The sequence below is a fragment of the Leptinotarsa decemlineata genome, unplaced genomic scaffold, assembly GCF_025532065.1.
Source record: "Leptinotarsa decemlineata unplaced genomic scaffold, Ldec_3_MD MMD2_tig00078422_RagTag_RagTag, whole genome shotgun sequence".
In the NCBI taxonomy this organism is placed as follows: Eukaryota; Metazoa; Arthropoda; class Insecta; order Coleoptera; family Chrysomelidae; genus Leptinotarsa; species Leptinotarsa decemlineata.
The window spans coordinates 20,911,282-20,926,214 of record NW_027412747.1 but is presented as its reverse complement, the minus strand read 5'-3'; the positions used below and the strand labels follow the sequence as shown (position 1 = coordinate 20,926,214).

Below are 14,933 nucleotides of genomic sequence, written 5' to 3'. Positions count from 1 at the left end.
ATAAGTAAGATGGAGCGCAATACCCTTCGTTTTCAATGTGTGCCCGCAAACGTATCTAAAGAACCCAAGTCGGGTGACCCAGGAGGCCAGTCAATTGCTTTCCAGCAACTCCGAGATCTGCCATTTATATAATTATGCACATTTTGTGAGCAACGTGAAAAAGCACCGTCTTGTTAAAACATCATTTTCTGTCCAATTTGAGCAGGACAATGGCAAGACCTGGGTTGATAATTTTATTCCTGAATGAATCCAGATACATATCGCCTATTGAATTTCCTGAAAGATGAAAAGTGTCTTGGAAGGAATTTTCAAACGTTTAATTCCATACCATTCCATCAAAAACATCACATGCCTTCAACTCTCGAGGGTTTTATGTGCGCGTTTTGTGTGAATACCAGTAACGACAATTGTGGCGATTAGCTACACAATTCAAAAAAGTACCGTTTCATAACTCCTTCATTCATAATTTCTACGAATGGAACTAGTGATTTTTTTAATAACCCCCGGACGACTTCTTGTACCTTCTGTTACATCTACAGCTTTGTTTAGTACCGAATTTTCTCCCTCAATTCTTTATTTTGGACCAGAAATTTTCCAGACAAATGCTATTGAACGCTATAGGTTAAATAGCCCGGCAACCTGATTTAAGTACCTATAACTGAACAGTAAAATGGAAAAGTTATAAAAAAATTAAATCATTTCACCTCAATTCACAATACAGACTATGCCTATTTGAATCATCTTCAACAATGAATTCATCTTCAACAATTTTTTAATCACAAACTCGACGTGTTTTTGAAGTTTTTCAACAGGTTTTATCTCGTCAGGCCCGCTTAGCATTTGAATTTATAGGCTCGGGTTAAAATAATATTAATTCATTTCTACATTTCTGATAACTGTAGAAACTTTTCGTTAACAATAAGTTCTGCTCATATATTCCTTAGTGGTGTTTCGAATTTCAGTAATTTCATACTCACGATTCTCAAGAATTTTCCCTAAAGAGGAGGTCAAAAGGACTTCTGTAGTTTGATATTTTGCTGAAATAGCTAGAATATTGACCAGGACAGACATATTCTTCTAATTTAAGCGAAAACAAAAGCTTGTCAAATCTAGGAAGAGGCTTGGTGATTATCTCTCTCTCGCTCTCATCTCTTTTAATGAACGCACATTTACTGGGCAGGACCATAATTCAGAAAGCTCTTCCTACATTTGACAAACTGTACTAAATTATTACGCACTAACCAATAGGATAAGGGAGATAATTATTTCCTTATCTAGGAGAGCAGTTGAATTTTCTAATTTGTTTTACAATCCATCTTGTATATTAATCGTACTAGAATGTCTAATATGTAATGTTTTCGCCTTCTTAACTGGTTTTCAGCAAAATTTTTACTCACATTGTCACAATAAATAAAAAATTGGTTCTGAAAAATACGAAAAGTTCTATTGGCTTCAGTTACAGCCAAAATAGTGTTGAACCCAAAAATTAGGGATTTTTGCTTGTTGATAAAAATTTGTAAGGATCTCGGATTGAACCTTTCCTAGTATGTAGATACAAACAATTAATATAGTTTGCAATTGACTGGACATTTTTTTTCGAATGTGGAAACCCAAAAATGACAGTATAAAAATATTATTCAATGTGTTTTGAAGACAGGTGGAATTTGGACAAACTGGTTGTCAACGCTCTGAGTAGCACAATATTTTTGTTGAAACGTAACCGAATGTTTTAAAAAATGTATTAATCTGTACAGAAATATACTCACAAAACTACGCTTTTAATTATTCCAAGGGTAAGTAAAATCAGTTTATAACATGTACATAAATGTTTTTAATATACTTACTTGTATCTTTTGTACATATATTTTCATTTACTAGAATAGCAACGAGAAATAATTTCATTTTCCTACTACACAGCATGGGTGTGTGACTTTAAAAAAATCCTGAAGCAGATTCTTCTCGAGGAGCGTTGGACATGACTGCAGGTGATAGCAAGGTATGTAAAAAAGCTTTACTAACTGATAACATTTGATAACGTCTACGTTATTTAGGAATATTTTCATAATCTTTGAATACGTCGAATATTATTAGAATATAAACATTCCATTGTAGTGAAAATAAAATGAATTAGACTCGACAAAAAGAGAAATACTTTCCTACTTATCAGTTACATTTCTCGTTCCATCTCTTCAATTCAATGGATTCTAGAACTGTAAACACTAAAAGGGTTGGTGGATGTAGCCGTAACTACGTGGTAGGAAATCATAATGTTTCTTACCACTTTTATTTGTAACTAACGTTCCTGCAGTTTCGTCCTATAAGGACATTTTCAGATATACTCAGAACCAGTAGTTGATTTATACCGATCCTGAGTCCTTTCCCACCACTCAACCTTGAAACAACCTTGGACCACATCATACGACCTTGATTAGGTTACTTTCAGGTGCTTTAGGTTTGATCTTGAACTGTGTCATATGAACTTGATGAGTCATGTTGAAGGTCATGCAAAGTCACACTTTTAATTTAATCTTGATTATCATCAAGGACGTTCAATGTCAAATATCTGACTCAGCCTTGGAAATCACCCTCAAATGTTTGTCGCATCTGTTTCTCCACCATACACTCTTTGCCTTGCATGGCTACGATTGACCTTGAGCTATGTGCGCGTCATATTACTTTGATGGCCGACTCCTCAATACACGAACTTGAGAACTATATAAAGCGTACCTTCGACTCCTCTCCCTTGTTGATAATTCTCAGTTTAGATTACCTAAAGTATTCGAATAGGTGTTTTTGAAATGGACGATTTGAAATTTGATACTTAAAAGATTAATTTCGCAATAATTCAACAAAGTGAGGCTTTTGAGCAGAAGCCTGGTTATTGATTAAGAATATAAAATTGAAAATATATCAAAGCTTTCCATACGATATGGTAAATCTACTCAAATAGTATTAATGGAAATAGAAAATGATAATTCTTTCAAATCATGGCTTCCAAAAAATGTCACAGAGCAATCCAAGGAAGACATAATTCGTGAAATGAATTCCTCAAAAGTCAGCTTCTGGCTCATTTCGTTGAGGCGACAAACTGATGTTCCTTGCACATTAAAAAATTGCATATTCAGCCTGAAAAACTGGTGGGTTCTGACCGAGTGGGTAACTGAAATGAGGATTTCTTCTCGCCAGCTTGTTCGGTTTTTGACCCTTATGTATACCAGATATTTATGTAGAGCTCGGGATGACTGTTCACTTCAACAACCAAGTTGTGATCCGAATCCATGTTTTATGTGTTCTTTCCTCCACATATTCCGACATTTTCGTTTTGCTCGTCCAGTCAGATTTGGTCGACCCTTCCTTTTCTCTACTATTTGGCTTACACTGATTTTTCATTATCTACCATGATGTAAACGGGTGTAATGTACATTATCATCATCAGATAATTTTAAAAATTGAAAACCATATTTTCAAACACTCAGAGGCATGTTTAGTTTGTCATTCAGGCACTAGGACTATCAGTTCATAGTAAATAACTGTATCAGTTTTCGAGGATCCACATTGCACGCTAGCTTTGCAATTTATTCGAGGTCCTTTTGCGTAAGTTCCAAGGTATTCTTCCACCTAACGAATTTTTTTTATCAAATATACCTTCAATTTGTGTTATCAAAGTCATTTCTATCGCCACAAACTCATTTTCAAACTAGCCAATGTAGATTATTTATTGATAGTGCACATACCAATTGGATAAACAAATTGATCTACTCTTATTATGAAGCGGTTCCCCTGTATATTTGTTTTATCATCTGAGTATTCAAGATGAAGAAGGTTTACCTATATGGGTCTTTCTTTTTGGTTTAGATACGGCTTCAGCTTCCTCTTACACTAGAAGTTTGCAATATAGTTAAAACCTTAACCCTGATGTAGTGAAATTTATAACGACAGCTTAAAGAGACGAGACTGCAATTCAGAAGAATAACTTGAAGTATAATTGATTCTTGTGCTGTCGGATTGGTCGATTTGGAAGTGACAGATTTCGATTAACATTCCTGAATACATATCAAGATTTACGCTTATAACATTTATTGCCTATTAGATTTTCTGGAGATTGGTAATAAATCATTTGAGAATTTTATGTCCTGGACCTAGGAATACTAAAAATTAAATGATGGATTCAGCATTAGTTACTTAGACAACGTATGGTTGTAGAGTTGTAATACCAGTTCCAGTTCAGTTTTGGTCTTTTCTATGGCAGACTATGAAAAGTCGGAACTATCATATTGGCCTCTACTTAAACATATTACCACCCTAATAATATCCAAATTCGGTGTCAGGTTAGATATTAATGAATATATATGAATTATGCTTTACGTTACTTTTTCATATTGGATAATATGATCTATTATTACTGCAAGTCAGATTACAATTCTTCAATTGACAATGTTTGACTTCATTAACTAAATAGGCGCCATTAGGCGCCTATTTAGTTAATGAAGTCAATGTGTTCACAACACATGTTTACAACATGTGAACTTTTACTTTAAGTCATACCTCTGACAACAAACTAGTGGAAAGCTTTTTGTTCTATGAAGCGAGTTGTAATGTGTCGTTTAGCTTGACCAACATTTTCGGGTTACATGACACTTGTTAGAGGAAATAAGTTGTTCTGAAAATCTCTTATATTTAATTTTTGGAAAATTCAATTTTTCAAAGTTTTCAATTGACTTTTTGACTGACAAGTAGAAAAGTATTTCGGTTTGGCTATACAGGGTGTAACTAAATAAGTGTGAAACATTCAAGGAGGTGATTCCTCATAGAAAAAAAGATAAGATCTTGGATATAAATAAATTTCATTGGAGCATCCCTTGTTAAGATACAGCCCCTTAAAGGGGGATACATAAAATTTGTATAACAATGTTTTTCACAAGCACTGACAAAGTTACAATATTGTAATTAACCTGACATTTTGTACCACCAAAAAGACACTTAGCCAGAAATTTATTTGGTTTACCACCTGGTTGTAAGCGGTGGAAAACGAAACCCCTAAAATTTATTTCCAATGTAACTTTTTGTCTTATAATTTGTTTACCATTCAAAAATTTATTTCCGATAGCCTGTTTCATTATAAACAAGAAATGTCTCTTGGGTTTTTTGCCCAAGCAGCAAAATATTATTTTACGAACAACTACAGAGATACATCATCATAAATGTGAAACACGAAACAATCTATCTAGTAGGTCGCTATTAGCGATAGTGACAATTAAATTGGTATGACGCTGTCAGTTTGTGCATTTTCGAAATTGAATTGATACTAATTGTGTGTTGTTGTTCTGTTCTTAATTTGTTACTTTAATAATTCACTAGTTATTAAAATGGCATACACAAATGAGGAAATGGCTGATATGCATTACGTTTACGGTCTGTCGCAGAGGAATCGGTCAGAAGATTCTAGAAGATATGCTGAAATGTATCCTCAACGGCAGCATCCTTCACATAGAATAATTGCTCGACTTCATCAACGATTACGAGAATATGGTTCATTCGACAAAAAAACGCAGGATTGTGGTCGCCATCGAGAAGTACGAATACCACAGCTTGAGGAAGCAGTACTTAATTTGATTGAAGAACAACCTACTACCAGTACTGGAAAGATTGCTTTCCTGCTAAATATTGATCATATGACGGTATTTCGAATTTTAAAGGAACAACTCTTATACCCTTATTGATTTTCATTATTACCACATATGGGTTGATGAAAACCCTCACGCTATTGTCGAAACTAACCATCAAAAACAGTTTTCTCTTAACGTGTGGCCCGGAGTTATTGGGGATGATTTAATTGGGCCTCATTTTCTACCTCCTCGATTAAATGGTGAGGCATAAGTTCAATTTTTAAAAGAAGTGCATCCAGTACTGCTGGAGGAAGTTCCTTTGGGCGTCAAAAGGGATATGTTTTTTTATGCATGATGGGGCTCCCGCCCATTTTAGTCAAGTAGCACTTCAACATTCAACTGAAACATATGCAAATCAGTAGATAGGTTGAAGAGGACCACCGAACTGGCCCGCTCGATCCCCGGACCTCAATCCTTTCGATTTTTCTATTTGGTTTACAGCATTTGGTTTATCGTACTCCTGTTCGCGATGTAGAGCACTTAAGAAACCGCATCGTCGATGCGTGCAGGGTAATCAGAGAGACTCCAGGAATATTTGAGCGAATACGTGGCTCAATGCGCCGACGTCTAGACGCATGCGTAATGTCTGAAGGTAGATATATTGAACATTTACTATGATTTCTACATGTTGTGTGTTTTGTTATTAATAAATTAGTTTTGTTTATTACCCTTTAATCGTTTAATGCAGGTACTAACTACATAATAACAATACATCCAGTTCGCATTTATGACGATGTATCTCTGTAGTTGTTCGTAAAATAATTTTTTGCTGCGAACTGGTTTATTTTGGGCAAAAAACCCAAGAGACATTTTTTGTTTAGAATGAAACAGGCTATCGGAAATAAATTTTCAAATGGAAAACAACTAATAAGACAAAAAGTTACATTGGGAATAAATTTTAGGGGTTGCGTTTTCCACCTCTCACAACCATGGGGTAAACCAAATAAATTACTGGCTAAGTGTCTATTTGGTAGTACAAAACGTTAGGTTAATTTCGAAATTGTAACTTTGTCGGTGCTTGTGAAAAAAATGTTATACAAATTTTATGTACCCCCTTTAAGGGGATGTATCTTAACAAGGGATGCTCCAATGAAGTTTCTTTATATGAAAGATCCTATCCTTTTTTCGATGAGGAATCACCTCCTTGAATGTTTTACTCTTATTCAGTTACCCCCTATATAGAATATACTCCATAATTTTCGAGGGATACAAAATTTGTATTTGATATTTTTGAAACTTCAAGCATGAAAATCTGAAAATTCACTTCAATAAAGCACTTCACGTTTTGGGTTTGAACGGATATTTCGGAGCGATTTCCTTTCCCTGCACTTCTTTTCTAGTAATGCATCATTTCTTTTGTTCCACCTCCTCAATCACACATGGCTGAATAGAACACTTCTTATAAACCTACTCAAGGAAAATTTCACTACGGTGATGATATTTCAAACCACTGAATGAATGAAAATGATAAGCTTAATAATAACAGCTGAAAGAATATATGTTTTATTAGGTTGTTTCAAAAGTTTTGTCCGTTTAAATGTTATATGTTTTTGTAAACTGACCCATCACAAAAGAGTGGGGTGACGGATGAACTGGTCGTCAGCTCCCATGCGGTTTTGATTTTTGAAAACGTATCGGAAAGGTCAAAAAGCTCAAAACGTGTATGCCTTACGATTTGAACGACGACAAAAATTGTCTCGCCTCGAGGTCTGTTTTTTTTGCTTTTGCTCAACCGAAACGATCGTTTTTTTGGATCGGATCGTCACGTGTGATGAAAAGTAGATCCTCTACGATAACAGGAAATGTTCAGGGCAGTGGTTGGATACCGATGATTCACCCAGGCACTTTCCGAAGGCGAATGCCCACCAAAAAAAGACCATGGTTACTGTATGGTGGTTAGCGACTGGTGTGATTCACTATTACTTTCTGCAACCGGGCCAAACCGTCACAGCAGAGTTCTATTGTGAGAAAATCGACGCGTCTGCAGCAGCCAGCATTAGTCAACAGAATAGTTTGAATTAAACGAATTTAGCATCGAAATTCTGCCTCACCCACCATACTCTCCAGACCTCTCGCCAATCATGTTTTCAAGCATTTCGATAACTTTCTCACCGGTAGAACCTCCGCCAATCAGGATCAGGCAAATTAATCGACTTATTAAGAAAAATGAAAACTGAAACGTCCTATGTTTTTATACCACTTATATTTGTAACCAACGTTACTGCTTAACTTTTAATATTATCTAAGAGAAAATTTACATCCAGGTTAGACATTTTGAGTATATTTTCTTTCGAATACCTACATATTGATTTCTCAAAATACTCTTTAAAAACCTCTCTTGTTCTACGTCGTAATGGATAAAACTTTTTTTACTTCCTTTGACTTTGTATTTAGTTTTCTGGACAGTTTCCTGATTTATAAGGCTTTCATTACGATTTTCCCTGCACAAAACGTGTGTCCTTTGAAAAATAAATTCCACTTAATATTTTCTCAGTTTTTCCAAGTTCTTTGTGGAAAAAGTAGTTATACCCACAAATATATTATCCTTTTTGAAGGCGGAATAGAGTTTCAACAATGAAGAATAGGTAGTCTTTGAAAACTATAAGATACATTTTCCCATTACAGAATTTTTGCGTACCATCAGAAAGTTTCAAAACTACCTTTTTTGATTTCTTATATCGGTCTTCATCATTTGAATTTATTTTTTGAAGAGCTTCATGAAGCAAGAGCCGAATTGATCCTTCTACGAAACTCTTCATCTGTCTGAAATCTGTCTAAAATCTGTTTTCCGTTTATCAGCTGTCGTCACCAAACGAACGACAACTCTCAGAAGTTGAGAAACTTGTGCGAGCTGAAGACTAACGAGGTCTTACCTTTTAGCGTATGATTCCTAACACTTGTGAGGATCGATTGCAGCTTGAGAAATGGTTCTTATGCAGATTCTGTGAAACATTTTCTTCCTTACGAATCATTCGAGAGTTGTCCTGAAAATCTTGAGGAGAAAACTGGATTGAATAATTCAGGAAACACTTGCTACATGAATAGCATTTCACAAGTGTTGTTCATGACGACGAAATCCAAGAACGAGGTTTTAATGATGAACGAGAACGAGAATGTTTCCTAGTTATTTACCAAACTCAAACACATGTTCATGCAGCTGCAGTTTCGTAAGAATGTATCATCTTTCCCACCAACCGATTTCTTGGAGTCTTTGAAGACTACTAGATACTCGTTAGGACAACAAGAGGATTGTTCCGAATTCTTGGGGTTCTTGTTGAATACTCTTGGTGAGCAAAAAATTAGCAGAATTACTCCTGACCACTCTGGATTGAATGATTGCGTACAGTCCATCGTCTTGTGTTTGTGAATCTTTTGCTGGAAAAATCCTCACTTGTTTATTTTGTAGTAAATGTTCAAGAGGTAGTAGGTTTCCTAATATGACTAATAACCAGTCCGTGCAAAGCTTATTGTGAAATCATCTGAAAATGTAAATTTCAACAGGTGATGATCGACTGTATTGCCAAATATGCGCCAAACTAACTAACTGTTATAAGAAAACAAGTATAGCTGAAGCACCAGTCAATATAATAATAACACTGATGATTTTCAAACATGACTCAACCTCTGACGGAAGCATCAAACTCTTACGAAGGTTTGAAATAGATGATCACTTCAATCTAGCAGACCACTATTATAATTTTCATGCAATCATTATTCACTGTGGTTCTGGCGTTGAATCTGGTCATTATTACGTCTTGGTCAAAGACGAAACGGACTGGTTTGAGTTTGACGATAGTCTTGTCACTAAGTGTTCTGGCGATGCATTGAATTTAGTAGAGCCTCTGGAGACACCTTAAATTTTGTTTTATGAGAGAGAGGATATTGGCAGATCAAGATCTTCAGATGATGTGGTGCTGCTCCGGAGCGCCAATTAATTTTTGTTGTTGTTTTATAATTTTGTTTGAAGTATTTTCCTTCGAAAATTAATAGGTATTCATACTATGTATTGTTTCAGGTTTATCATCATTGTTTATACGGAACAAGATACGACTTTTTATGTGCTAACTACACTGCTTTTGATCAGAAAACCTTCATTTGTCATTTCGCATCAGAAGTGGACTGTAATAACTCGAAGAAATTTTGGCACAGGTAAGATTTTGATGTTATTCAGAAGATTCTGAATTTTTCATGTCCTAAAAGATGAACATTGAACCTTTGGCGTAGAATAAATCCAAAACAAGCATAATGCGTTACTATTCGTTATGAATTTTCTGTAATGAGTTGAGTTGAAGAAAAGCGTAACGGAACTCTATCGAATGAAATATAGCAATTTTTTATTATTATTATTATTAGTTTTATTTGGAGCGAAATGTACCTCCTTCAACCACAATGACATTAAAGAAATATGATTACAGCATCAATAGTCGTACCAAGAACTTCAACAAACTTCATTTAATGAATTTGGAAGTATTTAAAATAACAACCGATTTCTACAAAATTATCATGTACATAATTAATTCCCAAGTGAAAAACAAATAATCATTACATACATTCTAATGAAATTTCTTATCTATAAAACAACAAAGTCTTGTTTATGTGGAATATCATACAAGAAAGTGTGTTTGTTAACCACGCAAATTGCTCGTAACAGTGATGAAATACACTTCATTTAGAACCTGGCCTTGATATACTGAACTTTTCATTATCCTATCAACAGCTATTATATATCAATTACTATTCATTATCGTGAATATGCAGATTATTTCATTAGTCACGACATAAACACAAATATTTAATATTTATTATCCTTTCTTCGCTTATAAAATTTATCTTATAGTAATAATTCCGTGCTAGGAATCGCACGTTGAAAGGTAGGACCCCATTAACCCTTAGTTCAAACAAGTTTCGACTTTTCAGGATTGTCGTTCTAAGTCGTGAAATACCAATGGGTATGCCGCAAGTCATGGTATTCGGGCCTAAACTTTTTTTTCTCATAAAAGTATCAAAGAAAAATTCTAAAGGCGATACAGCGATAAAATACAAGGGCAACAAGTATATAATATCACTGAATTCGGCCTTCCTAAATTACAAATATGGTTAAATAATCTTAATTTATATATAACCAAAACAAAATATAAGACTTACGTTTTTTTACATTTTTCGATCAGTTAAGTTCAGCGTTCACATATACAAGTAAATCGTTTTAGAATCGCCTCTAATTGTTCAGCATCGACAAGTATCAAAAATTAAATATCTTGGAGTTGATGGATTTGTGATCCAACATCTATGGGATCGCCGGAAGACTGAAACCCCGAATATCAAGAATAATTGAGGCTCCCCAAGGCGGTCAGCTGCAGTGAAAGATAAAGGACCAATTTCATCGGCAATCGATGTCGAAGCTTGGCTTTGCAACTGACCGCCTTGGGGAGACTCGTTTATCTTTGATATTCGGATATTGAGTCGAACACACTCAGACTTATGATGCACTGTTTGGAACCTTTGGTGTAGTAATGAATATTACTGGTGTTTTTTCCCAACATCAAATCATTATTTCTAACACCTCGACACGTGTTTCGATCACCAAGTGATCATCTTCAACCGTATCTAATTTCAATCTTCCTCTTTGAAGATGATCACTTGGTGATCGAAACACGCGTCGAGGTGTTAAAAATAACGATTTGGTGTTGGGAAAAAACTCCAGTAATATACACTCAGACTGTTAGTGTATGAAATATATTGCCTGTCGTTGGTAGATAGACAAATATACAGGTTACTCATAATACATTCATCAAAACGATATGGTACGAAACTGTTTTATGAAGGAAGTGAACTACTTACACTCAGAAACCTATATGTATATCCATGCCTCATTTGGATGTTTCGAAATCATTATATATTACGTGCCAATACAATATTATGCCTATGAAGAATTTGAGAACTGTTACGGATCTCATCATGATTTTCAAAGGATCAGTTCACTGTCCGTGTTTCGTTCCAAAATCGAGTTCAATATTCAGGGTGGAACGTTAAGGCGTACAGAATTCTTTAAGTTAACTTGTACGAGGACATATGCTGCCCAAAATTCACCACTTTATAGGATGCTTAAAACGAATATTGCAACAATATTCAATATTTTGAAATTTCTTTACACTGTTTCAAATGCAGGGCGAAAAAATATTCATTGATGTGTTGTGATCATTTCTGTAGTCGCTGTAACTCTTATGATGATTATGCTCTCCTTCGATCGTACAATTTATTTTTTTCCTACTCTTTTTTTCTCAAAGCCCACCTAAACTAAAATTATGAAGTGGGTTCTCTATTGGATTAGTTAATCTGTTTAGAACCCCTATATTGGTAAATCTAGTACTAATATAAATGTGAAAGTTTGTAAGGATGGATGTATGTATACAGGGTTGGCCATCGAAAATTTGACATGTAGGTTTTAATAATAATAATAATAGATAGATAGATAGAATTTATTTATCCTTTGTGCTACATTACATAGATGATACGTCAAATAAAATCTTGATCGGAAACATATAAAAATTAAATACATATAGTATAATATATATACATATATGTATATATATTATACATATATGTATATATATATATACAGTACATAATAAAATATAATAAAATAAAATAAAAAATATTATAAAAAATATTGAATATTTACAACTTCAAGTAAAAATTCGTCAAGTGTATAAAAGCAATTTGTCAATAAAAATGACTTGAGTTTTTGTTTGAAGGCAATTGGTGGCAGTGTTTTTACACTGTTTGGCAATTTATTATAAATACTCGTTCCAACAAACACAGGAGACTTTTCATATTTTGTATAGAGGTGTTTTCGAGTTGTGAGCATATAGTTTTTATTAGTACTATATTTATATACTTCTGATCGTAGGTCGAAGTGCCTTTTATTTTCATGGATATATGTCATTAGTTTTAAAATAAATATGCTTGCCACAGTTAATATTTTATTCTCTTGAAATATTCCTCTACACGACATTCTTTAATCAAGGTTAAAAATCAATCGTAACAGTGCCGTTTGTTTTACGAATATTCTGTCAATTTCAGTGGCTAATCCCCAGATAAAAATGTTGCAACATACTATGGAGTGAAATTTTGCATAATAAACCATTAGTAGAGATTTGGTATTTAATTTACTTTTCACTGATTTTATTAAGTAATAAGATTGGTTCAGTTTCTCAGATGTAAACTCTATGTGTTCTCTCCATGTGAAAAGGGAGTCAATCATTGTTCCTAAAAACTTTGTACAAATTGTTGATCTCAGAGATTCGTTGAGAAAATTGAAGGTGAAGTTATGTAGACTTCGAAGAGAATATGCAAATTCAATACAAACAGTCTTATTAACATTAACAATCAATCTGTTTTCAAAACACCACTCAGTGATTTCTTGCAGTACAGTGTTGACTTGGGTATTCATTTCATCTGGTGTTTTGCTCGATAATATGATAGACGTCGTAGCATCTGCATAAAGGTATACATTACCATAACTTATGTTATCAGGAAGATCATTAACATACAGTAAAAATATCAGTGGACCAAGAATACTACCCTGTGGTGTTCCTGTTGTAACAGAATACTCGTCAGATAATGTATTATTTTGTTTCACATTGAAATAAGAAGGACACGATGAGCCTATATTGATATTGCCTCTGATAGCAATGTTGAAGAGTTTTTTAGAAATTATTTCAATACTCAGAATATCGAAAGCTCTGCTTGAGTCGAAAAAAAGTCCCACAACGACTTTTCTCTCATTGATTGAACCATGGATTTAGAGAAGACGCTGATAATCGATATGGGGCGATAATTTTCTGTGTTAGTTAGCCTCCAAAAGAAATACATAAGTTTATTAGTTGCGCAATTGGTTCACATTTAATATCAATACATTCTTTGACAAGTTACTAATCTTGCAAATCCGAAAAAACGCTCATATGTGTCGTTTTTCATTGGGAGGGGGGCAGTTTTTCCCCATTTACAGCTTCAAAAAGATGTTTCACAAGACCCCCTTTTTCATTTAATGTTTTTCCCAGATGGCTCCCAGTCGCCATCTTGAAAGTTTCATCTGTCAATTTCACTTCAAAATAAAATATTCATGCATTAATTTTATTGTCCCAAATTTCAATTTTTTGAGTTGACCTGTTCAAAAAATAAAAGGGGAGGACATTAAAAAAAGCATTGTATATCACTCATTATCTGTCAATTATTTTCCACCTGCACAAAGGGAAGAATTGGGGTTCCTATTCCCATATGTTTGATTTTCAACATTCTATTCCCGAATGAACTTCCGGATAAAAGTTGGTAGTGGAGACAATTAACATCTCTCTTTATAGTTCACGCATCTGAGAGACACAGCTAGATCTGTCTACATAAATGCATCTTAATCTGTTCCATCTTTAAAATCTGATGCAACATTGGAAATTTAAATAATTTATTACTGGAATAAAACAATCGCCAACCAACAGAATATTTGAACTTTACTATCGGATCATCAAAGGATTTACCCATCAATCGATTTGTTACACCACATCACTATTAGTATTCCAAACAATGCATCTTTAAAAAAGAGAATGGGCAAATTACAAATGCACAACTAGTTATAACCTTCGAATGAAAAACAATGAAAGTTTTCGCCATCGAAGAGATATTCAGAATTGCGTTAGCCGCTATCACGAGGAAACATTTCAAAACAATAATTTCAAATTTCCGATCGTGAAAATGACCTTTTTTATTGGGTCTGAAGCACTCTCTTGGACGTAATTTTTAGTGGAAACCATTGCTATTTTAGCAATGAATACCATTCCCACTTGAACTCAATCAAGATAGTTTTAAATGATTTAAAATATACTTAGCACAGTAATCAAATTTGATTAATTATGTTAGACTAGTTGTTGCCTGCGGCTTTGCCAGCTTAGAATTTGGTTTGTCACATTGATTTTCGTGACAGACCATTTTAAACATATAGCTACAATATTTTTTTTACTAACCTAGAATTTTACGTTTCCAACTTCAAAACTGACGAAATATAATACAATCTCCGTACCATTATTTTCCACCTTGCGGGTGGATATTCCTGATTCCCTTTCTTGATGCTTATTTATGCTCTACAAAGAACCTACCTGCATATTTCAAGAGTCTAGGTTCAGTAGCTCCGGCTGTACGTTAAATATAAGAGGGGGCAACAGCTATTAATGTATATTTTTGCTTCAAGAATACAGTAACTTAAAAAAAAGCCACCTA

The 14,933-nt window shown here is 34.3% G+C and overlaps 1 protein-coding gene across 7 annotated transcripts in view; it reads left to right on the top strand.

Moving 5' to 3' along the window:
- The window catches only part of Cpap1-h (cuticular protein analogous to peritrophins 1-H), an 86,238-nt gene that overhangs the window by 59,201 nt on the left and 12,104 nt on the right, over positions 1–14,933 (top strand). For 5 of the 7 annotated variants that reach the window (XM_074186416.1, XM_074186415.1, XM_074186418.1 and 2 more), the window contains exon 5: positions 9,682–9,815. The exons of 1 other annotated variant lie outside the window; for it this stretch is intronic. In XM_074186416.1, coding sequence (XP_074042517.1) covers positions 9,682–9,815 — 134 coding nt within the window. Of the gene's footprint in view, positions 1–1,845; positions 1,997–9,681; positions 9,816–14,933 lie in introns of those variants that run through there. One more of the 7 variants, XM_074186421.1, reaches the window with a different exon arrangement.